Source organism: Bombus pyrosoma, linkage group LG7 (genome assembly GCF_014825855.1).
Source record: "Bombus pyrosoma isolate SC7728 linkage group LG7, ASM1482585v1, whole genome shotgun sequence".
In the NCBI taxonomy this organism is placed as follows: Eukaryota; Metazoa; Arthropoda; class Insecta; order Hymenoptera; family Apidae; genus Bombus; species Bombus pyrosoma.
In genome coordinates, this window is record NC_057776.1 from 11,484,883 (window position 1) to 11,509,819 (window position 24,937).

The window sequence follows — 24,937 nt, forward strand, 5'->3', positions numbered from 1 at the left end:
GGAACGTAATATGGGTGTATGTAAAAGTAACCATGTCGAATTAATATATTTTCTTATTGTCTTTCCACCAAACATTTTTTATAGGAATAAAAACATTAAAGCTTTATATAATTTATTAAATTTATTAAAAATTATTATACAATTATGTATTATTTACATATTTAACTTTTTGTATAATTATACTTAGAAAATATCTTCTTAATGAACACCTAAACTGAAATTAATGTCCGTAAAAGATCCTCGGGAGTTCTTGAAAATAAACTGTTTGGATTTTGATACAAATTCTTTGGATTGTGACATGCTTCGTATAATTGTTTATAGATTGCTCCAATTACTTCAAAAGAACGTTTTTGTGTGATTGAACGGTGATTACTACTTTGTAACAAACTTATTTGTGGCAGCAATAATACATCTGGCATCGCTAAAAATGCTTCCAATTTGTTCTATAACACATTAAAAACTTAGAATAAAATTTATCCCTATCCTTCATTCACAGTAGTGAAGTAATAGTTACATACAGTAAATTCTTTTACACTTAGGGGATCCATTCCAGGAATGGAAGACAATGGACCTTGTTCATGACCTTGCAAAATAGTGTAAATTGAACCAAGATTCAAATGTGCCACTAATGAACTGGCTTGTTCTGATGTAAGAGTGTCAATTTGTGCATCAGATTGTGCCTGAAAAATGTCATTTTATCAATATCGATATAAAATATATAAAAAGTTCGTAAATTAGAACACATCAATTGTAGTCTTTACCTGTAATCTTTCTAATCTCTGATCCATATATTCATACAGTGCTAAAGTAGACTGTATTTGATGCATACAATTTAGAAGATATACAGCCATGTCTACTGTAGGTAATCTTGATGCTGTTTCATTAACTTCTTGTAACAGTGGGTCAATAATGCACGATACTATCTACAGATTATGTGGTATGTGAATTTCATTCAAATACCGATTTTATAAAGCTATTAAATGCTGATACAGACCTGTAGCATGTCTTTCTCCCTATCTTCTGCAATACTTGCTACGGAAAGAATTTCGTTAAGAAGTGACAGTAATCTAGAAACAGATGGTGCAGGTACTAAGTCATTTCCTGGTGGTTCTGCACGTTCACCGAGTGCAATACGCGTCTGCTTTTGAAGTCTACTTAGAAAACTTTTTTCACTTAATATTAGTAGATCTTTCAATGTTGAATCTAAGATACTATCTGGTATTACTTGCTGAATTATCATCTGATAAAATCTAAGAAGAGTTGTAACAGAATATAATATTGCTGCTGGTGCATCCATAGATATAACATTTTCTATTCTTGACTTTAAAGGATGACAAAGTCCTTCTGTGATATTACTTAATGATTGTTTAATCTGGTCTGATACATCTAAAATGTGTAATAAAAACTAAGAAAAGTAGAAGTAAAAATTCAATCACTTAGCTCATACCTGTTTTATTACAGCCTTTCATTAAAGTAAGAATATTTTCCTTTTCAACAGGAATAACTTGATGAAGCCAAGCAAGCATATCACCAATATATCTTTTAGGGTCATTTGCATGCATTTCAATAGGATTAGGTGTACTACCATATCCTTCTCCCAATGTTAAAGCATCGATAAAAGAACCTACTAAAGCAGTTCTTCTAGCTGCACAATATTCATCTAAAATATATCTAAAAAAATACATACAAATAAATATAGATTCATTTAACATAAAGTATACTAGGTTTCTTATTAGATTTTAAATGCATACTTAAATAAAACTGGCCTATCTTGCAATTTATTCATTGCTTTAATTAATAATGGTGCTAAGCGTTCATTTTCAATATGTTTACATTGATTCTGTGTCCATCTGTATAGTCTTTCAAGGGCTGCCTCTTGCAACAATGTCATTCTTTGCATAATATCTAGCCCTAACGTTTGATATCCTGATTGCATTAATATTCTACAACTGCTATGAATCTCCTGTAATTTAATGAGTTATTATTGATCCATCTTCAGACGAAAGTTTTCTCTTACGTATCTTACCTGAACACGGTTAACAACAGAAAAAAATTCTTCTGTAATAGGTGATTCCTTACTAGAACCATGTAAAACACTTTGTTCAGATGAAGTCAGTTGGAAATTTTTAATAAATGCATTTGCAACCTCTTGTTGCATAGATAAAGTTTGGCTAAAAATTGTAATATTATATTTTACGTATATTTCTTTTAGATAAAGTTTACTTTAATCCTGATAACTATTCAGTGAATAAATGTACCTCTTATTCTGAAGTTTTGCAGTTTGGTCAATAAGCTGTGATGTCTGTGTTTTTGTAGCTTGTAAGCGACTTGTCATACATTGAACTGCAGTATTCATAGCTAAAACATCTTGATATATGTCGTCTAAAGAAGATTTTACTTCTCTAAAAGCGGATAAAAAATCTTCGTTTATTGCAAGACTTCTTCTTTCTATTTTACTACGTAAATTTCTACGAGAACTTAATGTATTTTCTGTAAAGAATGTGGACAATTCTTTTAAGGCTTCTAATGTATCCTAAAAGGAAAAAACAATATAAATGAAATGTTTATATTTTATTAATACAAGTAGTAACAATTACAACAAAGTATAATATTAATACCTTGTCATGCTCTACTCGTGATTCAAGTAATTTATTCACCCTTCGAACTAACGTAGTATTAGTATTTTTTTCACTCATTTTAAATATATTACTTTTTTACAATCAAATTCATCGAGATATATAGCCTATTTATTTCAGAAATGTCACGTAGCAAAAGTACATGCATAGCTACGTATATAAAACACATAGAACATGTACTCATTACTCTAGTCACGCGTACAATCGTACAACAACGTAAATTCCTTAAGGTGATATAATAATGTTGGTAGCTTTCGAAGATATAAAGGTTCGAACATTTTAATTTTTAAATTACTTATTAAATATAATATTTGTCAAATTATTATATTAGAATCATAAATATTAAGATAATATTAACAAAATAAAATACCCATTAAACTAGAAATCTCATAAAAACTATTTTATTTATTTGTTTATTTAAAGTTATGTACTAATGTTCGTTTTAAATGCTTGTTAGTCGGCGGCAAATTAGAAATTCTGATTGTGTTACCGTTAACATTCTAGTTTACCATCTAAGTTACTCCAATTCCGTGGAGAGGGTATATTTGCAAACTCTCAATATGTCATATCAGTTCCGCGCTTTTCTGTTTATTAAATGAATTTTCATTTATAAAATATGTAATATTTTAGTGAAATGAAAGATTTACGAAATATGATTTTATATTATAAATATAGTTTAGATAGAAAGTTATAGAATAAAACACTATATTGTTTATTCACATTGAGGTTAGTGTTTTAGTTAACACAAAATAGTACATATGATGTTAATGTTAAGATTTCAAATGGGAATTTTCACAATTGGCATGTCATTATAATATTAGATTATTGCTCGCGTTGTTTCTTACACATTTTCTTTTTTGATTTTTTTCTATTTAAGAATTGGCTTATATATTTATATCATTAATTTTCTTTATGTATGTAAGCATGCTATTTTTTATTTTATTGTGTGCATTTATAATAATTTGGCCTTAATTTCTTTTTAAGTATGCATGGTTTCATTTAATTTATTGGTGGCAAAATGTCCACGTCAGAATCTGGTGTGGGATGTATTAGTGAAGTTACACTTGCAATTAGTAAAGCAAGGGGTTCTCAATCAGGCACTGTAAGAGTACTGGATAGTCCAGACTCTGATGGATCTGGGCATTCAAATTCATTTACTGTACAGCGGTTTAATTATCCTGATAATGATAATGCAAATTCCGATATTTTACATCCTCCACTAACTAGTGATGATGTAAGAATACCAATTGTTGGATATGAAGTTATGGAAGAGAGGGCTAGGTTTACGGTTAGTTAAATTAAAAACTTGTTCTGTATTGCATATCTTATATACACAGTCTGCATGTAACATGTACCTTTTAGGTTTATAAATTACGAGTGGAATTAAAAAATGGAGACTGTTGGTTTGTATTTAGAAGATACACAGATTTTGTTCGTTTACTATCACAATTAAGAAGGCAGAAAATTCCAGTTTCTCAATTAAGTTTACCAAGAAAAAAGTGGCTTGGTGATAATTTTGCTCCAAGTTTCCTTGAAGAAAGAATACGGGGTCTTCAAGCATTTGTTAATGGAATATTAAGCAATCCTCTTCTCATAGGAACTGCATGTGTCAGAGAATTCTTCTGTTTGGATGAGCCACCTGCTTTATCTGACACAGCAGAAGAATCTAGAGTAAATATACTCTATATAATTTTTTAATTTCTTCTGTTAAAAGATAGATAAAAGGAAAAGTATTTTGTTTTTCTTTAGGCAATTTTTGAAGCATTAGAAGATACTATATATCATTTAAGACAGCAATTAAGAGAAAGAGATGCTGCACTTGCAGCTGAAACAGCTTTATGCAATGAATTTCGGAAAAAGTTACATCAAATATTGAGGTAAATGCTATAATTAGATACAACCATAGATAAATGATATTTATAATAAACATCAAATATCTGGAGTGTTAAATTGATGTTTCAGTGAAAGACAAACCTGTCAAAAATGTGGTGCATCTCAGCCATAATTTCTTATGAACTAGAAATTTACAAGTTGATATTGATAAAATGTATTACACAGAGACTGGTATAAATAGACAATTTTAGTTTTACTATCTTTGTTTAAATTGCTACAATATAAGTAATCGTTATGTGTTTATGATTTGTTGAAAGTGCATATAGCATATTTCATCCGTTCAGTCATGCATTTTTTGTTCTATTTTTGTTCTATTTTATACAAAATAACTTAATTTTTATATGAAGTGATATGTATAAGATTCCTTAATATAATAAGTACACTGAGCTTGCTTAGCATAAAATTTACATGGTAATCACAAGAAGCCTTATAGAGGTGCCTTACAGTTCTAATAGATAAATAATTCTATATGTCACCATACTCTATAGTCAAAGTTTAAAGTTGATAAGTAAACTAATAGTAAATGTTACTAAACTTGACTATGAATATATGCCAAAGTCTATTAATCTTTGGTGTTTTATAAAATTCTATATATTTTGTAGTACTTTACACGAAATGAGCAATTATTACGTTTGACAAGTTATAAGTGACTTTAATAATATTTATTGTTGTCATAATATTAAAATATCAATGTTACTAAAGAATTTGATATCACAATATTGTGATATATAAAGTATGTAAAGATATAATAAATATTCGACATTTACATTTTAAATATGTTTTACACTATTATATAATTGAATTATTTCATTAAATTCTGCGCTATAGTCGATATTTATTATATCTTCGTAGTTATGTTAAAAATGCTTTACAATACTGCACAAATATAAAAATTTGTTACATATTTAAACTAATTATTAATTTTATAGAAACATGGAATTTTTTTTTATGAAAATGGATAAAAATGAATAAAACTGTTATTTAATATTATATAATATAATGTATCTTTCTCTATGTTTCGACTTATATTTATTGTTCAAAGTCTAAATCTCTTAAATGAGTTACTAAATATATTTCAACCTAAACCATATTAATAACGAAAATGATCTTACGATATGTACAATTAGATATGAAATGAACTGTCATCAGTTTTCTTTATCTGGAGCAACAACTAGACATAATACTTGGATCAAGTATGTGATTCTCACTGAAAAGCAACAAGTAGAAATTTACTAATAATACAGAATAAAATAATTAAAAATGCTTTGAAACATTTTTTTTTGCAATACTCACTTGCCAAAATACTCCTAACTTTCTTGTACACGTACGTATGATAGATACCAATACCACCAAGAATAAATAGCAATGCAAACAGGTATTTGGGTGACGGTTCGTGTACGATCGGTGTTACAGCCAGGAAGATAGAAACAAGCAATACCAGCCATGGTATCAGAATTGGTACTGCGTATGGTCTGGATGCATCTGGCTTCGTTCGTCGCATAATTATTAACGACAACATCGCAAGTCCATAGAATACCCACGTCAAGAAACTTGCGAATTCGATAAGTGCGATAATGTCTCCCAAAAGCATACAAAGTAACGTAAGCAATCCTTGAAACGCTACTGCTGCAGATGGAGTCATTTTCGCAATATGCACATAGCTAAAGACTCTGGGTACGTGGCCTTCACTTCCGGCTACGTAGCAGAGTCTAGATACTCCAAATTGAATACTAAGACTGCATCCGAAAGTAGATAAAGCAACACCCAGAGGTATTACAAAGCTCAACCAAGAGGGCAGAACTTTTTCCGCCCAGAGAACTGCTACAGCTGGTGCGCTTACCATTTCCGGTATCGTTAAGGCAGCCATGTACATTAAATTCATCGAAACGTATAAAACGGTAATCAAGGGAACCGCGATTAGAATACTCCTAAGAATATTAACTTCCGGTTTCTGGATCTCTTCCGTAACGACTGCAGCGGAAGTCCACCCGTCGTAAGCCCATAATCCACTGTAAAAGGCTAACGCCACGTTACCAGGCGAATCGGTAGTACCATCAAATGGCTTCTTCAATAATTCCGTATGACCGGTGCATAACCACCATATTCCACCACTGATTACGAAAATGCACGCAACTACTTTGCATACGGTAAATATATTTTGAACTTTCACGTATAATTTCACGCTGGTTAAATTGATATATGTGATCAATCCGAGAGCTAAAATTGCTATGAGCTTTTTCAATTTAAGCATTGATTCTTCAGGAAGATTGCTTAAATGTCCAGAGAACGGTTGTACGCTATACTCAGCGAATGTCAACATAACTACCGCCACTTCTGCTGGTCGTAGTAGTAATACATAAACCCAAGAACATATAAAAGCTGGTATCTGTCCGGCATACCGATGCAAGGGTGAAAAAGCTTCAATAAAATATGCATATTCAGCTCCAGATCGTGGTACGACTGTACTTAATTCGGCGAATGCGAGAGCCCCTAATAGAGACAGAAAGCCACAAGTAATCCAGACGATTAGACAAAATCCAACGGATCCTGATCTTTCGAGAGCGCTGGTTGGAGACACGAAAATTCCAGAACCTTGAAGGAAAAATAATTCCTTGATTAAAATAAATATCAGACGTAGTTTCATTTGTAACAATAATGTAAAAGTAATATTTACGAAACAAATAAGATCGATCCTTATCAGAGTAACTGTTATCAGTTTATTACTAATTGGTTTCCCTATACGATGTATGTAGTAAGAGACATGACCATATGAAATAATATAATGTACTTTAAAAGAAAAATAAAATACAAGCAACATAACTTCCTTACATTTAAAAAAAACTCTTCCATTTTTATTCTATTTGTGCCGGCATAGAAATATGAATTGCTCGGAAGTTACGACGGAATTCGTGATCTCAGCCATTTTAACGGTATAAAATATTATTTGGTGCATAAATTGTAGATAAAATTTTCATGATAAAAGTAATCTTATATTCATAGATAAATGGTAAGTACGATAGATTTGTCAGCCTGCAAAGAAGATGTCTCGTAATACTCGAGCGCGTGGGTCAGCAATTAACCTTGATTAACCCCCTTGATTCGTAATCGCGTCAAAGCTCTGCCCGTAATTACCAAAACGTTACGTCAGGTTTTATTTCTTATTGTGCATAAATACAACATATAATTATATTTGACTTTCAAGCAGAAGGAATTGAGGGCTAATCTAAAAGATACTACAATATGTACACTATGTGTATATTTGTTCTCAATGTCCACTAATACGATTTTAACTTAGATTGGTTGGATTATACCGGAGTAATGTAGATATTGTTTGAGAAGCTTCATCTGATTGTACTGAAATGTTACAGATAAATATCGAGGCTGAAGTACACTTATTCTATTTGTGAACTAGAAAAATATTTCTGTAAAACTTCTAAAATTCGCGTAACTTGTTGGAAATACTTTTTTAAGCTAATGTTTACTTAAAAAGCTAATGAAGTTAAGTAAGATATATATAGATATACAATGCAACATTAGATAACTATAGTTAACTGTAATGGCTACATCATACATGTTTACAGCATATAATAAAACTATGTAATTACCGAATGAAATCTAATAGCCGATGTAACTAATGAATACTTAAGCGATTAAAAAAATAACTCTTCCCGTCAAAGGAACACTGTGTGAAAGTATCGGGCAACGCTTTGAATGGCTTGAATCAAGGATATACGTTATATCGCTGTAAGTATAGAGCTTAAGCTTATTCAAGCCCACACAATAATGCAATTACAGTCAACTATTCTTAACACGTGTTCGGTTGTAAAAGGGGTTCTGCTGAATTTCTATTGCATCTTTGCCGTTCTTTGAATGTCGTAATTGTTGTTCGTTATTAATTATTACATTAATATCGGCTAAATCGAAAATAAATATTATTTGTAACAAAACGTTAAAGATAAAATGTACATAGTTCATTTCATGATATTATATCGATCGTATCAAGAATGGACAAGATGAGAGGAGCGAAGTATCTTTAGAAACGATCACGAGAGTGTTGTACATTCGTCAATAAATTCAGACGGTAATACCTGTTATCATTTTTAAAATACACTAATACTAACATTTAATTTACTATTATCTGCTCAAATGTGGTGATACCTTTACACATAGTAAAGTTTTATCACGTAATCGTTCTCGCAGTTCATGTTCCAAACAGATTTTGCATTTATATCATTTTTATGTTAAATATTGTATTGTAACATAATAGGATGGTTTAAATATGCCTTCTACATATAAATACTGTTAAACATTATTAAAAAAAATATTAATGCCGAATGACAAGTATCGACGAAATTCTATCTACATGAAAGTTCATTGTTCCAGCATTTTATGCTGGAAGGATTACAATTTCATTATGTAAGCAGAATATAGAAAACATATGCTGATAATGCATACCGTATTTCTGTCCTTCGGAAATTATCTGATGAATAAATCGAATAAAATTGATTAAACTGTTAACTTATGTAAAGAGTGCAGGAAAGAAGAAAATAAAAAGAGTAAAATCAGTAATTTCTGCCGGCTGACTCTGCACAACAAACTTGATGTTGGTACCGGAAGAAAACATTTGTTATTTAATGTCACGCTTTTATACTGGTTTCATACCGATCATAACAGCCACGATGATGCTTACTGCGCTAAAAAGACCTAGCTCTCGTTTCAGCGCAATTCTTTCATTTCCTTTTTCCTCGACTTGTCCCATTTTGCACAAGCTTCAACTAAATTCTTAACGAGTACCGATTACCACGTATTATCCAATTCACCAGCACTGTATCAAAACGTTTTCTTTTTGAATTTAAATATACATCGCGCGAGCTGTACGTCTTACTTTTAGACCGCCTTCGATCGGCTCTACGTTCAATCGGTGTAACGAAGGCATGAATCGGCTTCCTCGTGCCTTAGAGCCGGATCGAAGGCAGTGCGACGTTATCGGAAGATGTCCAGAACGAAACTGAAGTGTTAGCGGGTTAGCTAGTCGCTTATTTTTACAGGCGTGCATTGGTTCCCCTGATAAGAATACTCTGTACTCTGATCATGGTACCGATATCTTTGATGATCGGTAGCTAAACTATCAGATTAAACGAGTTTAAAAGTGGTCGTACAAATATAAAAACGAAGCTTATAAATATCTTAGATAAAAGATTACGTTTCGCGGAGAGTTACCGTGGACAAGATGCGTTTCTTTCGCGACCAACGAATAATTGCCTCATAATTAATAAACGTTAAAAGAACTGTTTGTACAAAATTTACGAACCCTCAGATATCGGTAGGAGCACGCGCGTCATCTTTTGGTAATCAGTAATCAGTCATGTTTTGAAGTGTATTGTTCAATTTTGTTACAAGAAGTTATTCGATAAGATAGTGGAATTCAAATTCCAGTCGAACTTCGTGAAACAATGGTAATGCGATAGGAATTAATATCTCTTCAGCGCACATTTTTTGGTGGCCTCATTCCACCGATAATTACGCTTAGGAATATTCTTTGTGTTATTCCTCATGTAATTTTATTGAAAGTACATTTGTAATAAAATAAATTTAAAAAAAAAAACGCAAGGATGATATATATATTTCGCATGCATATGTCGCATGCATTTGGCGTGCATATGTAGGCCTTTTTTAAGAATTACTCAATATCTATATAATATACAGTATTATATATATAGTATACAATACTTTTATCCATAACGTTGAATAATTTTTATATATTGTTTATGAATTTTTTCAACTTTTTGTTTATAATTAAAATACAATTTATATAAATCTATCGCAATAAAATTAAAATAATATTTGCAAAAAAAAAAATATAAGAATAAAGTACATAATATCACACAATTTTATCTTATATAATATTTATATATAAATTAATGTTTACAACACGTGCTTTTGAGTTCATAACGAGGAGCATGCGTTCTGAAATAAATTAGTGAAAATATTCCAGTACTATTTTGCACTCAATCGTTTATATTCTAAATCAAATTTGCATTGCATTGAAAATGCAATAATAATTAGAATACATAAATCTACATTGATTTTATTTGATGTTCTATTCGTTATTCGTTATTTTGTTTGACAGATGATTAAGGTTAATATGTTACAGTGAACGTGTAGTGAATGCACGTATAACCTATCTAGCACGCTAAGTATTAAGTAGCGATGGAAGACGAAGAAAAAAAATGTCATGACGAAGAGCCTAGTGAATTTTATTTCGAATCTGATCACCTAGCATTAAAAGGAAATAAAGATTATACTACTCTTTTAAAAACAATTGTCATTCTTGAAGCACAAAGAGTTCAAGCTATAGAAGATCTGGACAAACTTTTATCAATTCGTTCTAAAGCATTGAAAGATCCGATATCTTTCGTAGCTCAAATACAAAATGGTGAGCTGCCAGAATTACCAGGGCCACAAAAAATTGCTGAAATCCCTTATATTGATTGGGCACAATATAACATAGCTCCACCTGATATGCGAATGAGACCACAAACAAGGCATGGACATATTTTGCCTCACATACAAACAAAATCAGAACAAGAGAATGGGAAGGTATGTTATGTTAAATATATATATATATATATATATATATATATATATATATATATATATATTTCATAGACATGTATATGTACTGACTTGAATATAATTAGATTTTAGTAAGAGGACGTGCTTTTGATGAGAGTAAACCAGAGACCTTCAATCAATTATGGACAGTGGAAGAACAAAGAAGATTAGAAGAACTTTTAATTGAATACCCACCAGAGGATGTAGAAATGAGAAGATGGACTAAAATAGCTAATGCTTTAGGTATATTATTAAGAATACCATTTTTGTTATGTTTGTACGTTACTATTTATTCTTTTTAATAGGTAATAGAACTCCAAAACAAGTGTCTAGCAGAGTCCAGAAATACTTTATTAAACTCTTAAGGGCTGGATTACCTATACCTGGTCGAGGCCCCAAAATGAAATTAGACGTGAAAAAAGGAATGGGTCATAGACATCAACGTAATAACTACTCATTATTTAGACGTTCTACATTTTTCCCCCATCAAGATATTTCTTTTACAATGCCTGATGAAAGCAAAGAACAGGCAATTACAGAAGAATCTGTATGTGTTGCTACAATGTTATACTCTAGTGAAAATTTAAGTTTCCACCTTTTATTTCATTATTTATATTTATAGGAAGATGATGCTGGAAATAGTATTATTGATGACAATCCTGAATTAAGGCATATAGAATTACTAAAACAAGTGAAAATGGAGAAAGAACAAAATTCATCTCCTGTGTATAAACATGTTGGATATAAGGTATGTACAGGTGTCAGAGCAAATTAGAAGAATTTAAAGTTTAATGGTTTATTTTTACAGTGTTCAGTTTGTGGAGAAGACCCTCTAACAGGTACAAGATGGCATTGCACAGAATGCCAAGATGGAATTGATTTATGCGGTGATTGCGCTGTAGCGCAATTAGAGGCTGAGAAACCATTACATGACACGATACATAGACTACTCCCTATAAAACCGCCTCTGTATACTAGAAGTTACGATTTAGATTATTTTCCACAAAGTTTCAGTAACTCTTCTTATAATTATTTAGATCCCAATTTTTTACCTGAATAATTATTATTTCATCAAATCTATACTAATATTCTTATTAGTATAATATATAATTAGTATAATATTCTTATTATATCATAGTTTTATAAAAGTAGAATGCAAAAATAATTTATCATTAAACATTAATACTTTTTTAAAGCTGTGTTATGAACTAGAAGATCTAGTTCCTTTTATATCTGTAGGTTCATCTGCTTCAGCGACATTGCCTTGCTTAAATTTTAAATTAATTTTCTTTTTGCAATCATCAAGAACGCCACATTTTATGCTTTCTCGAATAATCTTAAAAAATTCGAGATATTGATGTACATTGTGTCTGAAAATATAAATCAATGCGTATATTCATACATAATAATATTAATTAATTATCTGCAATATCAGTATGTAATTAGAACTTACATCATTAAAAGAACAGTGCCAAGCATTTCCTTAACATTACATAGATGATATAGATATGCTTTGGTATGATTTTTACATGTTAGACATTCACAATGAGAACATATTGGAGAAAAGTCATCCGCATATCTGCTGTAAAATATTTGTTATGAAAATGAAAAAATGATTATATATTTAGTTTTACATTACCTTTCTTCTATAAATGATATTGTATGACCTACATTATTACAGTCATCATGATCACATAGGAAAGTTAAAGCTTTTAAATTTTCAGTAATTATATAAGGGTATGAAGTATCAAATATATCTGTACCTAATTCAACAAGATCTAATACTGTAAGGGGATTCCAACATCCCATTGATACCTTAAGCTTTTCAGGAGGTAAAAGATTCTGAAATAAGTATATTTCATGAAGAAACACAATATATAATAATAGGTGATTTCTAACTTACAATTGTGTGTTGTACTATTTCTCTGATTTGTTCTGATGGTATATTCTTTACATCTGGTCCATTATTATGCAATCCATCTATCACATATCCCATTACAGGTTTAGTTTTTAAATAATTTATTGATATTGTTCTAGCATCTTTATCATAACCACCTTCAATTGCACCTAATATTTCAGAGGACTTCAATGCTTCAGATGAAGTATGTTTAGTAAAACATTGATCAAAGAATGTCATGCTATTTCGTACAGAATTTGATACCCTTTTTTTACTACTATTGATATTAGTATCTCCATCACACAAAGCAACATACATGTCTGGTTTAAATGTCTCAATAACATTCATATACATATTGGGTGTTAATGTAAATTTTCCACTTCTTGTCCATACAGGAATAGAATTAGCTTCTCGAAAACCTAAAGGCGTCGTATAGGCTGGGTCATGCATTGTAACAAAATTAATGTACTCCTAAACAAAATATCTTTTTAATATAAAACTTTATAAGTAAAATTTACGTAACTGAAAATGTATAATAACAGTATGTACCTTCATACCCACAAAATTTGCAAAATTAACATTATTATCCTTCATTGATTCCAACATTAAATACGTGGAAGAAAGAGAAACGGATAACATTTGTGGGTCTGGAGTAACCATTTTAAAAACATCTTTAGTTAAATGCGGCACACAACCTCCCTATTAAAAATAAAATGTTAAATAAAATATTTCCGTTAGATTTCGAATTATTAAACTTTACCTTTGTATAAATAAGAGCAAGAGGAGTTTCAAAAGTGGTATTAGGAATTCTTTCAAATTCTGCCAACGTCCCAATACGGGCAGCACAAGATTTTATTGAATTAGTAGAGAATTTCATGTTATTTGTTATTAATATTTACTATAATTCATAAGGAAGTTAATTTAATAAATATTTTAATCATTCAGTACAATCACATAACTAGAGTCTATATCCTGACATAACCTGAATAAATTCACGTGCTACTCAACGAAGTTTGTACACTTCGTACTTATATATTGTGTACGTACAATAATATAACACACGTACGACCATATACAATACGTAACATAGATCTAATATCCAATTCCCTATTGCTAAAATAGTTCGAGGGCTACCGAACTCTCTTATATTTTTTGTAGCATTTTCGCTAATATCGATTCAGCACAGAATAAGATAACAATACATCTAGTGGTAAGAATTAAAATTAAAATCCAAATCAAATTTGATTTCTCGCAAGGTCGGTATTTCAAAACGGTGAAAAATGACTCTCATCATCGACCTCGTTTATAATCCCATATGTGGTATGAACATATACCACCGACTATGTACTTTGTCTGTGAATACACACAAACTCCGGACCATTGAATAAGAATAGGACGGATACGACATTAAATTGAATCAGGTTCTGACATACCGACTGGAGAAAAATTGGAGTGTTTTTTACGCTCTCTACAACTTAATAAGTCGAATACAGGAATTATGTTGATTTTTTATTTGATCTGATGGAAGCTGACGCGTAACACATTAGTTGTAATAGAATAACTGTACTATTATTAGTAATGTAATGTTATTCTTTTTGTTACTAATAATTTAAAAAAGTTCGTAAAACATATTTATTAATTGATAGAAACTGTCTGTAGATATGGAATTTGTCTTTATTCGCTGTACAATTTCTTACATACAAAAAAGTGCAATGCCTTTAAAAATTGGTCACAATAGTCGATTTAATTGCGCACAGAATAAGTTTATTCATGCACACAAGCGCTTCACGATTATATACATGAAAATAAAATAGTTTTCTTTCTTTACAATTTGCAACGTTATGTACAAGTCGCGTCAGCACTTATTCTAAACGAAAACTTAATACTCTGTTGTACTGTAGAATTGTCAAACATTATAATAAAAATTCCTGAAAGTTTATAATAATTTGATATTTTCATATAACAACTTCGATAGGAAATGAAGAAAATATTTCTAATCTTCTCAGAAATTTAAAAATATAAATAATTTAATCGCAAGTATGACAATTCATTTTTAGCACCGTTTCATGTCAATAATAAGATTAACATTAATTACAATACAAGCAACTTATAAATTTTCTTATTTTTACAGTTTCACATGTTCGTTTGGATTTTATACATTACTTTTCGCATTGAACTTTGCTAGATCGCTATATTACATCTTATCCCCTCACTATACTTACAAAAGTTATAGGCAAGAAACATCACATCACATAGAAAATACAAATTCGATAGTCAATCGTGCATTTGTGTCAGGAACGTTGTCGTTGGTGCAATAAAATCTCAATACCAGTTTTTTTAACCAGCATAAATATTATGTCGGTACAAGGCGACCGTAGTTTTTCCGTTCTCCGCGATTTGTACCTTAAAGTGTCGCGATCGAAATCGCGTTTCCAAGATAAACCGCTAGGTCGCTGTCTGTTTCGTAATGATGCATTTGATTTTAATCGATCGGTAATAGTTCTTTACGCAATAAGAGTTTCAACACACCATATTGCACCACTTTACAGAGAATATCACATAAATGATAGAACGGAATTTTTTCATTTCTGCGACACTTTACTTAGTATCCGATTAAACGACTTCTTAGTCAGGTTCTACATAACTACATTGATTCACAGTGCTCTCGTTACGAAACTTTATTCGCAAATTCGTTGGTTCGTTCGTCAAAAAGTTCTTGGCGGTTTTCAGAGAATCGAGTTTCAAGAGGACAGTACGCGATGCGCTGAAGGCAGCCGGCGAACAATTCAGCCGTGCAGGGGGTTTCATTCCACGAACATTTTTCCGGTGTGGGAACGCCACGGGGAACGAGGAACGCTGGGTCTGCCGTGATTTCACCGGTAATTCGAAAAATGCATAGGAATTAGCGGGAACGGCATGCGTGCACGCGGGCATAAGGACGTTTCGGTGGCAGCGGGGACAAAGGTATTCGCCATAGGCACGTAGATGCGTGAGTTTATGCGTGCGCGCTAGCGTAACCTTTGGAAGGGGGACGAGAGTAGAAAACGAGCAAAAAGAGGTGAAAGTAGGAGGCGAGGTGTGCGGGTCGCCAACACATATCTCGATATCTCACGGTTCGATCTTTCTCGGCCCGGACGCCCGTATATTTACATGTATAATTTATATATCCCGTAGCAGGGACGAAGGTGGTGTGTGTTCAGCTAGGGCGGGTCCGAACGTCCTTACGGCCCCGTATTCCTTTCGCTGCATCCTAGACGCGTGCTTCGCCACGCTCTCCGTGTCGTCTTTGTAACGAGTAAACAGACAATCGAGAAATTCGCGGGAATTCAACGAGATAAATTCCCACGATCCTGCTGCGCTGTCGATTTTCTTACTGTCGTCCAAGACGAAAATGCGCTTTTAAGGTTTTAAATCATTTTCCGTATAGATTTTCGTTTAGTTCGAAGAATTTCTAGACTTTTGTAAATATTGTAAGTAAACGAAGCGAATCTTTTTTTCTTCGCCTCATCCTCGAAGATGCTCCTAAGTATCTCTTAAGCAAGGAGACAAAAGTATGCTGGCGCGCAGCTGCAAATCGCTCGCGAGTTTGACCGATACAAGCTCGTCGCTTAAATGCGGAAGATCCTGGCGGAGAAAATCGGGCCTTAATTAAGCGCAGGCACCAACGAATTCCATAATACCGTTCCTGTTCGCGTAACACGACCACGATAAGAGCCTACCCATCCGACAACGCGCCGCGTTCGTGGGATTTTTTTCGGGGAAATAATGCGCCAAGCACCGCCGTCTCTCCCTATCGCCATTGTGGCTGCGAGGGCGCAATTAATTATTGCGTGGCCACGAGGCAGTGCATTGTTGCATCTGTTGTTGCACGCTCCGCGTTCTCTTCGGTGTGTATAGTTAAGTGGCAGAGAGCTGTGAATGATTCCGCACCGCGGAATGGTTTTTCGGCCAACGAAACATCGCGTTTCTTTGTGTACAACGAACCGGAGGGCCACGGTAATTTATGAGCTCACGGTAGTACCGACGTAATTTACGTTGGCTTACCGGGATACACGGACGATTGAGAGAAAAAAAAGTATGTACTTTTCGCATTTCGGCAATTCCAGTGAACGTGGCAACTGTCATGGACGCTTGACTTGCATTACTCTTATCTCTATTTGTTGAGCTTCTTTTTTTGCGCAGGTGGTTTCCTTATTTGAATCATTCAGAAGTCGCACTGATCATTTTCACAAACTAGGCAGTACAAGAAATTGACGTTACAGGCATTATCTCTTTAAATCTACATAACAACTTGCCGTTATTTATACCATTTCTTTGCGATACATGATCTTACGAGTTAAACCATCTGCTTTTTGAAAATTGAACATCAATTATATTATTTATGTAATGAAATTCAGGAATTTACAAGAAGTGACCAGTTTATCTTCCGAGAGGCTTATTTTAATGAAAGAACTATGGACGTTTCTACATTTACAGTGTTCCAAAAGAAAAAGAAGATATCTGAAGAAAGAATGAGAGTACAGCAGGATTAATCGTACTCGTAAAAGTACGAATTTTTACCACAAACGTCTACAATCTGTTAACGACGTTGTACTCAGACTTACAGAATCGACAATCGTGAATCGTCACTTAAGTTTTCATGTTAATTCAAAGTTTGCGAAAAGATTCGCGTGAATGTAAAAAAAGAAAGAATTTCGTTGGTTAAAGGGATGACGCGATAAGTAAACGTGGAAGGTGTGTAGTGTAATCTCGTGGCGACAGGTAGGCGCAGGTGAGATACAAATGAAAGACGTAAACGCGGGCGCGGTGCGGAATCTCGATGCAAAACGTCTCTTCCAGTTCGTGTTCTGTCGAAGAAACAATCGAGCCTGTCCGAGGGAAGGTAATTAAGAGAACACGACGGCGTCGATTAAACGAGTCCTGCCGAATCGGGTGAAACGAATTAATTCTGCGGTCGAACGAGGGTCGAAGATAAACGATTGAGCCTGACGGAGCGCCCGAATCCTGTTTAACGATTCAGTGGCGAACACCGTCGCGCGATGCCGTGAAACAGTCGCCCTCGTTGAAACAAGTTCTCTGATGATGTGATATCTATTTTATTTTTTAAATCCGTGATATGATTTATGTTTTACGTTTATAGGTATCGACACATCCATTGGTCTCATATAAAATTGATCCGGATAATCGAGGAAATCAATACGTAACTATTAGAATCTTATATTAGTAGGAGATAGTTTGTGAAAATGATTTCCTGTTAAAATCTCAGTTTAGATATTGAACGTTAAAAATGGAAAGCAATGTAACGGAAATATTCGCACAATTCAATAGCAAATATTCTTTCTATCGGAGGAGTCGAAGTTATTTGAAGAAGGTACAAGAATTTCGAAACACCGTATACCGGAGAAAAGAAAGGGGAATACCATCGAAGAAGCAGTTCATGCCATTCGCTCGAAATGCAAAAGCAAAGCGGATGTAGTTGAGAGCGCCGACTGAAAGCCCTCGAACGTCAAATTACGAAACACCTGTTCCCCGAAACGACTTCATTCCAATCGGTTTCGTGCATTCGCCACTTCGTGCTCTCGTTGCCTTCTCGAGGAGACCTTTTCGTTTCGCGTGCACGAACGAATTCGATCAATAGATCAAAACTGCCGAAGACCGAGTAACGCTGGCGAATCCATTGTCCCGTTGCCGCGTTACAATAATAAGGCTAATACTCGTAACGTATTAGATCATTAATAAGTCCGCAGACTAATTCTCTCTGTGAACGGTCATTCCCTGAGAGAAGAACAATAACAACATTGTATACGTAATATAAAATTTCGTTACGCAAGTTTGGTTCACATAGCGCGAGAATTACTCTGCTCTTCTGAGTGCAACAGGCAATGTATTCTTGAAGACAGTATCGACCATCGAGAGCCGAGGAATAGTTTGCAAGTATGTGAAATGAGAGTGGAACTGTATGTCAAATAATATTTATGGCACTATCGTTTCACGCAATGCGTTGATGACGCGAATTTCGTTGTCATAAAATTCTTTTTTCTCATCTCATTGATCCAACGTAATACACTCGATCGTCTATTTTCTTCACAATTCCACACAGATATTCTTGAGTCCTGATCGTCATCAGATCAAAGCTTCAGTCTTCGATCTCTTCGATCAAACACTCCGGGATCGCTATTCCAACAAGTGGAAAGAGATATCGAAACACGATTATCCGAAAAAGAACATTTCACTGGTTGTTAATTCACAATGGAGAAATTTCATTCTAAATATAGTCCGAAGGCACGGAGCTCTCGTTTATCGCAGCCAAACGATACTGAGGGGTTTCTAGACCCTGTTGGTTCAGATGCAGATTCGTGCTGCTTCCAGAAGACGCCGCCGTAGGCATCTGTTGATTCGCCGAATTCGAGCTCAGGTCGCTGTAGTAGGCGCTGCTTGGCGCGCTGCTCAAAGTTGGACCATCCGGTTCGGCGTCGCTTCCGGTGTACGCTGTGTTTTGATACGACGGGTGGTCACCGTTTCTGCTACCGATCCGCAGATCTTGATGGTGATGGTGATGATTGTGATGGTGATGATGGTGATGATGATGTTGCATCTGACCTGGCGGGACTGGCGTTGACGGTCCGTTCTCGTACATTTCGTAATCCGGTTCTTGTAACCTGAAAAGATCGTATTACGGCGACTCTTAAACATTGAAAACTTGATCGATTAATTAAACATAGGTATACGCTCGATATTATTGACGTATACCTTAGAAGCGGTTTCATCGGTAATTCTAAACCGACAGTATTGCAGGGAATTGTAAAAAAGAATTTATTCAACACATGCTCGTAATATATGCACGTGTCTGTTAGACGAGTTACTTCGTGTTTATTTTTATAATAAATATGTGGATAATTAACTGAATATATTCGCGATAACGTTGCGAAGGTTCAGCCTTTAATGTTCCGTTTCCTTTCGAATATTTAGATTCGATCGAGCAATGGAGATGCATATTAATAGGATAATTATGCATGTTAACGGTACATTCTAGTCAGGTGCATTTCCCGTAATACATGGAGATTGCATGTCATCGTCGGTGTCCTACGATCAGTCGCACATGCTTGTCCTTCGAGAGTAAAGGAATCGTGTGAAACTGATCGTAGACTTTCTAGGACAGGTTTCGATATCGTTTGGAAACATTGGACTGGAAATAGCCACGAAAAATAAGCATTTAATGATCGCCCATAAAATATAATCGCGATAGTTAAATTGTAAATCTTGCGGTGTCAGATGGTCGTAACTGTTTTACGAAGTTAAATATATAATGGATAATGGAAAAGTCCGAAATACAGCATGTCGAATAGTGTAATATCAATACGCAATTAATTACCGATGGTACCGCTTTAATGCGCAAAAACAATTAAAGGAAAGGAATACTGACTACTGGTTGTAGATTGAAATTATTAAAGTTAAGTGCTTCGAAGATTCATGAGGGCGTATTCCAGCGCGATTATTATTGCCGATAGAAAACGATCACGATGACTATAACAACTCTCGAGAGGAGTAACTTCACGAAAAACATAATTACAAAGATTAATTTACCTTTTACTGTGACGTGTACGAAGCGTGTCCCTTTGCAAAGATTCGTCCCCGTTGCTTCCACCGTAATGACGATGTAACCTCGCGGCGTCTAGCTCGTGGTATTCGTCGTCCTGCCCGCCGGAAGTTGTACCGTACGTCGAGCTTCCTCTCATTTGTAGTTGGAGATCGCTCGCGTAGCTCGCGGCCTGAGAGTCCAGTTCTGCGTAGAGAGCCTCGTCCGTTTGCATGTGGGTGTAGTGATTCTCCACAGGGAGATTCATCGCCCGTCTGTGTTGCGGAAGCGACAGAGGCGTCGTGACGACTCCCGGTGTACCGCCGCCGCGTCGCGAGCCTAACCACGACCACACATTGTGCCCTTGAATCACATCACACCAACCCATACAAGTCGCGTATCTCTCATTTGCTTTACGTCAATTATCGAGTACCCAACGACTGTACGTATGTAGTCAAAGTAGTCCACGGTCTCAGAGAACAGGAAGGTAAAGTTACTCGAGTCGCTTAAGCTTCAACATCTTAAAATTCAATGTTGATCTTTGCATAGAATAATCAAATTTGTATATCACGAGACTCCGTAGTCTTTAGTATAATACCGAAAGAATAACAAAATATTTGACCTCTAGCAAGGAATTTTAAATAATCTGTTGCTATTGAATGTAGATGGTTCAAAGATTGTTCATAAACGAATGTTGCGAACCACGAGACAAATTATTTAGCTTGACTCAAACAGAGTATTCGAAGCTATCCTGTAACGATACGATACGATTTCTGATCGGTTGGGAACGATACGTACCAGGACTAGGAGCGACGTCGTGATAAGGTGGCAGCTTATCGAGCTCGAGAGGCGGCCGGTCAGGTATAACGGCCACTCCACCGCCAGCTCCTCCTCCACCACCTGGGCCGCCGGCTTCCTGAGCGTTCGAATCCTCGACACCGACGGTACAGCAACTCGCTAGGACACAAACAAAAAAGAATATAGGTCCCACGTGAGCGCTCGGTCCTCTGGAAAATCCGTTGGCAAGGATCGTGAACGAAAGTCGCGCTCGAGTTTCAGTGAAGTAGGGCCGAAACCCAGTGGGACTCGAATCGAGACGAAGCTCGTGAAGTGCCAGGTGAGCTCGGACAGAATCCTGTTACGTTACACTGCCGGCCGTGCGTGCACGTATACGTACAGGCACAGGATCACGTGCATAGATATATTACACGTACCTATGTATACATGGACCCCAATCACCGCATTATGACATGAGCTCGCGTAAGGAGAGAGGAGAGGAAAAAAAGCGGTTATTTTCTGTATGGCCTCATTGTGTGCCCGTCATCATGCTGTCATGGCGCTCACAGAAACGCGACAGGGTTTAGGGTGGATGGCAAGAGAGTAGGGGCGGGTGGAGGAACCAAGACGTAGAAGAAGGAAGGCAACGAGGGTAAGGAAGACGGAGATGAAGATGAAAAGGGGAAAGAGAGAAACAGGGAGGGATGGAGAAAAAAAGAATTTCGGAATTTATAGATCAGAGGTGCCGCCTCGCGGTAAGTGGGTATGAGAATGCCACAGAGAAAAAACGAGATTATGGGAATCTCATGGTTGTGTCTCTCTCTTCTCATCGGTCGAGCTCATAATCTACGCACGTACGAGGGTCCTCGTTGTTGTGATCGTCGCACTGGTCATCGTTGTCATCCGGCCGGTGGTTTTCGTCGTTCTGAACTATGGAGTCTCGGAGCAGACTCGCGCGTCACAGCACGCCTTGGCGGCTGTCACTTGCCAGGAGATACAGAGACTGGTTCTCGTTTATCGCGGTGCCCTTACACCAACGGCACGCATAAGTGTGTGCCCGTGCAACGAGTATAATCTTCTTCTTCGTGGCTCGTCTAGACGCTATTTGCTTCTTCTTCCGAGAAGCCACAGGCTCGGGAGGATAATCGCTGATGCGCTTTAACGTTTCAGAATGAAAAGCAAGGTGACGTACCCGAGGTGAAATTTAATTCTTCGTTTTTTGCAATCGGCGTCCGTAGATATTTATAACGAGCCGTTACACCATAATTTACATAATTAGCATTTATGCATCGGCTACGAGATTATCTGGTAATAGGAGCCGCGAATCCCCTCGCGCAAAACTCTTTCGACGCATCGGTTAATGCATTCTAACGAGCGCGTCGTCGCACTATCGGTTCATCGCGAGTTTCAACATTTTCATCGAACTAACGGATATAGCCTGACGAGCCGAGAAAGTTATTTGTCTTCCATTATGTAAAGAAAATTGTTGCTCGCTGATTTGCACGGAGACACGCGAACCTGCTCCATCGGGACCAATTACCAGCCAGCTTTCCAACGTTTCAAAGATTTCAATTGCCTTCCCCTCGACCCTAATCAACCTTCCATTCATTACGAGACACTCTCGGCGCCTGGTGCTCCATCACCCGGGAGGATAGGCGTGCGCGACTTCATTTGCGCGCGACTGCCTAGAAATCCGAGTGCAATCGATTACATCGACGAGTGTCGACGGTAATCGCGTTATTTATCGTGGAACGCGAGTCTCTGGCATTCGGTTGGCGCACGCACAGACCGACGGTAATTCAGAATTCCACGGCAACCGCTGAGCCGTTTATTGCTATCGTAAATAAGACGGTGTCGATTTATCGGTTTGCCACTTGGATAACATCGTCCTCGGAGATCGGTCTTCGTTTATAATTGAACGTCGAACTGTCACAAAGATCTTTTCGTCCTCTTTCTCGCGCCTACGGTTCATGCGGCGTTCGAAGAAGGGAAACCTCAATCGCGCGAAACGTTGTACGATGCGTACACAAGTTCTATCGGGTGATTACGATGTGCTTTCCATCTATTTGACGAGGTGAGGTAACTGGACCCGTTTCTTTTCCAGGCTGTCGCTTCGGGTCGCCCTTCCGTGGACGCGTTAAGCCGCGTGATTTACCGGATTAGATGGTTCGAATATTAATTGGTCGACGGATGCATTAGTCCGGCAACCGGGACGCGTGAAAATCGTGCCGTGTCGTGACAGCGGGGGGCAAATGTTCTCCTCACGACCTACTAGATTCCAACGTCTATAGCCCCGGATTCTATTTCCTAGCAGCCGTGCGTGCTCGTTACGGATCGAGGTACACGGTTCTGTCTGATATGCCTTTGCCGGTCAACGCAGAACGTCGACGGTTTCTTATACCTCCTTATGCGTCATCATGTCAAAGAAATTTCCACTGATGCGAGAAAAGCATACCTTGGGTCTGACCGTTTATGGAATTCCTTGAATGACAGACGGCTCACCTTCGTATTCCGTGCATTTTGTTACCCACTCTAGATATTTTTGGAACGTTCGTAGGAAACTGGATGCGTACAGAAAGTTCCCGCGACGGAGAATGGCGTCTTTTCTTGCGAAATAACGCAAATTAATTTTTTTCGTATATAAAAGATATAAAGAATATCCTTTGAACGAATACACGCGATCGTTGTCGTTGGTCTCTTCGAGGGAACAGCAGCTGATTCGGCGTATCGAGTGGAGGAACGCGCGATAAGCCGATTAACGCATTCGATTCACCTATTCTACCCGGCCCTCGAATCGCCATTGTGTCGCGTCGATCGTACGGGAACCTAACGTGTACAGGCTCTCGTCTTTTTTGTGCGACAGCCCCTTTCAGCCGTCCATTAACGCCTCTCTTGTCCGTTGGCATTTGCGGCGATTCTTACGTACGGTTGTACACTTCAACGATGTTTCATTAATTCGTGCTTTTTTCCCCTTTTCTCCTCCTATGAAATTGCCTGCCGCTGCAACATCACCGCGTGCGCGGTTATTCAACCAACTCAGTCACTTCCGGTCTACCCCTCTCGGTAGAAATTCCAATTACATCCATATTCGATATATACAGCTATAATTTTCCTGCTGACAAGTTTACATAGACCACGGATGAATAAACCCGCGGTGAACAGACTCGCGACGTCGGTCGTTGTGGTTTTAACGTAATTAATAGAAACGGACGAAGAAGAAAACGGAGGAATCAAAGCTCGCGATTTCCCCGGTGTAAGAACACGTCCGCGGATGGTGTACTTGTAATTTACAGCTTCCTTAAGCACAAATTTATGAGATCGTAATGAGAGTCTTAAACGTTTTACGACCTCTATGCTCTTCGGAATTCGGGATTCGTCTTTTTTTTTTCATGTAACTCGCTCTCTTTTACAGAATATGTTTGGCATTCCGTTATTACAGCGATCTCGTTGTTACTTACTTCTTTAAACGGAGCCTCTATTTCTGTTTAATTAGCCGAAGCCAAGCCTTTCGATTAATTACTCGTCTAAATGTTAATCGCACAC

General features: G+C 36.2%; 6 protein-coding genes across 11 annotated transcripts in view; 2 read left to right on the plus strand and 4 right to left on the minus strand.

Moving 5' to 3' along the window:
- Positions 1 to 106: 106 nt before the first annotated feature.
- On the minus strand, positions 107 to 2,838 carry LOC122569409 (conserved oligomeric Golgi complex subunit 6). Of its 2 annotated transcripts, XM_043730407.1 has the most exons (9): positions 2,619 to 2,838; positions 2,259 to 2,533; positions 2,027 to 2,171; positions 1,752 to 1,963; positions 1,448 to 1,671; positions 995 to 1,386; positions 762 to 923; positions 519 to 680; positions 107 to 443 (listed from the first exon to the last, which is right to left on the minus strand). In XM_043730407.1, the coding sequence occupies exons 1-9, from the start codon at positions 2,694 to 2,696 to the stop codon at positions 210 to 212; spliced, it is 1,884 nt and encodes a 627-aa protein (XP_043586342.1). In that variant the 5' UTR covers positions 2,697 to 2,838; the 3' UTR covers positions 107 to 209. The 2 variants fall into 2 exon arrangements, with proteins under 2 accessions (XP_043586342.1, XP_043586343.1); XM_043730408.1 differs by lacking the exons at positions 107 to 443; positions 519 to 680; positions 762 to 923 and having other exon boundaries at positions 1,227 to 1,405.
- Positions 2,839 to 2,980: 142 nt separating this feature from the next.
- On the plus strand, positions 2,981 to 4,725 carry LOC122569416 (sorting nexin-16). The gene is made up of 5 exons (XM_043730418.1): positions 2,981 to 3,362; positions 3,621 to 3,924; positions 3,999 to 4,307; positions 4,386 to 4,513; positions 4,599 to 4,725. The coding sequence occupies exons 2-5, from the start codon at positions 3,655 to 3,657 to the stop codon at positions 4,639 to 4,641; spliced, it is 750 nt and encodes a 249-aa protein (XP_043586353.1). The 5' UTR covers positions 2,981 to 3,362; positions 3,621 to 3,654; the 3' UTR covers positions 4,642 to 4,725.
- A 315-nt stretch (positions 4,726 to 5,040) lies between these two features.
- Positions 5,041 to 9,328, minus strand: LOC122569412 (b(0,+)-type amino acid transporter 1-like). Its single transcript, XM_043730414.1, has 3 exons — positions 9,192 to 9,328; positions 5,823 to 7,121; positions 5,041 to 5,736 (listed from the first exon to the last, which is right to left on the minus strand). The coding sequence occupies exons 1-3, from the start codon at positions 9,286 to 9,288 to the stop codon at positions 5,675 to 5,677; spliced, it is 1,458 nt and encodes a 485-aa protein (XP_043586349.1). The 5' UTR covers positions 9,289 to 9,328; the 3' UTR covers positions 5,041 to 5,674.
- Positions 9,329 to 9,441: 113 nt separating this feature from the next.
- LOC122569414 (ZZ-type zinc finger-containing protein 3) lies at positions 9,442 to 12,291 on the plus strand. 2 transcript variants are annotated; one of them, XM_043730417.1, is made up of 6 exons: positions 9,442 to 9,552; positions 10,684 to 11,129; positions 11,231 to 11,387; positions 11,450 to 11,691; positions 11,767 to 11,892; positions 11,953 to 12,291. In XM_043730417.1, the coding sequence occupies exons 2-6, from the start codon at positions 10,740 to 10,742 to the stop codon at positions 12,202 to 12,204; spliced, it is 1,167 nt and encodes a 388-aa protein (XP_043586352.1). In that variant the 5' UTR covers positions 9,442 to 9,552; positions 10,684 to 10,739; the 3' UTR covers positions 12,205 to 12,291. The 2 variants fall into 2 exon arrangements, with proteins under 2 accessions (XP_043586352.1, XP_043586351.1); XM_043730416.1 differs by lacking the exon at positions 9,442 to 9,552 and adding an exon at positions 9,848 to 9,985.
- Positions 11,925 to 14,327, minus strand: LOC122569413 (queuine tRNA-ribosyltransferase accessory subunit 2). 3 transcript variants are annotated; one of them, XR_006317445.1, is made up of 7 exons: positions 13,802 to 14,326; positions 13,591 to 13,740; positions 13,048 to 13,512; positions 12,784 to 12,986; positions 12,598 to 12,726; positions 12,197 to 12,514; positions 11,925 to 12,118 (listed from the first exon to the last, which is right to left on the minus strand). XR_006317445.1 is itself a non-coding variant. In XM_043730415.1 (7 exons), the coding sequence occupies exons 1-6, from the start codon at positions 13,916 to 13,918 to the stop codon at positions 12,346 to 12,348; spliced, it is 1,233 nt and encodes a 410-aa protein (XP_043586350.1). In that variant the 5' UTR covers positions 13,919 to 14,327; the 3' UTR covers positions 12,059 to 12,196; positions 12,331 to 12,345. The 3 variants fall into 3 exon arrangements, 1 of the variants encoding a protein (XP_043586350.1); XR_006317446.1 differs by having other exon boundaries at positions 12,598 to 12,723; positions 13,802 to 14,323; XM_043730415.1 differs by having other exon boundaries at positions 12,059 to 12,196; positions 12,331 to 12,514; positions 13,802 to 14,327.
- Positions 14,328 to 14,627: 300 nt separating this feature from the next.
- LOC122569158 (TSC22 domain family protein 1) overlaps positions 14,628 to 24,937 on the minus strand; it is a 74,634-nt gene continuing 64,324 nt past the window's right edge. The window contains exons 5-7 of one of the 2 annotated variants that reach the window (XM_043729731.1): positions 21,416 to 21,574; positions 20,626 to 20,956; positions 14,628 to 19,700 (exon numbers count right to left, since the gene is read on the minus strand). In XM_043729731.1, coding sequence (XP_043585666.1) covers positions 19,307 to 19,700; positions 20,626 to 20,956; positions 21,416 to 21,574 — 884 coding nt within the window. In that variant the 3' untranslated portion in view covers positions 14,628 to 19,306. Of the gene's footprint in view, positions 19,701 to 20,625; positions 20,981 to 21,415; positions 21,575 to 24,937 lie in introns of both variants that reach the window. The other variant, XM_043729730.1, reaches the window with a different exon arrangement.

Excerpts from the sequence above, each read along its gene's own strand:
- LOC122569413 (XM_043730415.1), bottom strand. The coding sequence starts at position 13,918 with ATGAAATTCTCTACTAATTCAATAAAATCTTGTGCTGCCCGTATTGGG. Across the intron at positions 13,741-13,801 it reads TTGCTCTTATTTATACAAAG|GGAGGTTGTGTGCCGCATTT; the intron begins GTAAAGTTTAAT and ends TATTTTTAATAG. Across the intron at positions 13,513-13,590 it reads CAAATTTTGTGGGTATGAAG|GAGTACATTAATTTTGTTAC; the intron begins GTACATACTGTT and ends TATTTTGTTTAG.
- LOC122569414 (XM_043730417.1), top strand. The coding sequence starts at position 10,740 with ATGGAAGACGAAGAAAAAAAATGTCATGACGAAGAGCCTAGTGAATTT. Across the intron at positions 11,130-11,230 it reads CAGAACAAGAGAATGGGAAG|ATTTTAGTAAGAGGACGTGC; the intron begins GTATGTTATGTT and ends GAATATAATTAG. Across the intron at positions 11,893-11,952 it reads ATAAACATGTTGGATATAAG|TGTTCAGTTTGTGGAGAAGA; the intron begins GTATGTACAGGT and ends TTATTTTTACAG.
- LOC122569412 (XM_043730414.1), bottom strand. The coding sequence starts at position 9,288 with ATGGGACAAGTCGAGGAAAAAGGAAATGAAAGAATTGCGCTGAAACGA. Across the intron at positions 7,122-9,191 it reads CATCGTGGCTGTTATGATCG|GTTCTGGAATTTTCGTGTCT; the intron begins GTATGAAACCAG and ends TTTTCCTTCAAG. Across the intron at positions 5,737-5,822 it reads AGTTAGGAGTATTTTGGCAA|TGAGAATCACATACTTGATC; the intron begins GTGAGTATTGCA and ends GTTGCTTTTCAG.
- LOC122569416 (XM_043730418.1), top strand. The coding sequence starts at position 3,655 with ATGTCCACGTCAGAATCTGGTGTGGGATGTATTAGTGAAGTTACACTT. Across the intron at positions 3,925-3,998 it reads AAGAGAGGGCTAGGTTTACG|GTTTATAAATTACGAGTGGA; the intron begins GTTAGTTAAATT and ends TGTACCTTTTAG. Across the intron at positions 4,308-4,385 it reads ACACAGCAGAAGAATCTAGA|GCAATTTTTGAAGCATTAGA; the intron begins GTAAATATACTC and ends GTTTTTCTTTAG.
- LOC122569409 (XM_043730407.1), bottom strand. The coding sequence starts at position 2,696 with ATGAGTGAAAAAAATACTAATACTACGTTAGTTCGAAGGGTGAATAAA. Across the intron at positions 2,534-2,618 it reads CACGAGTAGAGCATGACAAG|GATACATTAGAAGCCTTAAA; the intron begins GTATTAATATTA and ends TTTTCCTTTTAG. Across the intron at positions 1,964-2,026 it reads CTGTTGTTAACCGTGTTCAG|GAGATTCATAGCAGTTGTAG; the intron begins GTAAGATACGTA and ends ATTAAATTACAG.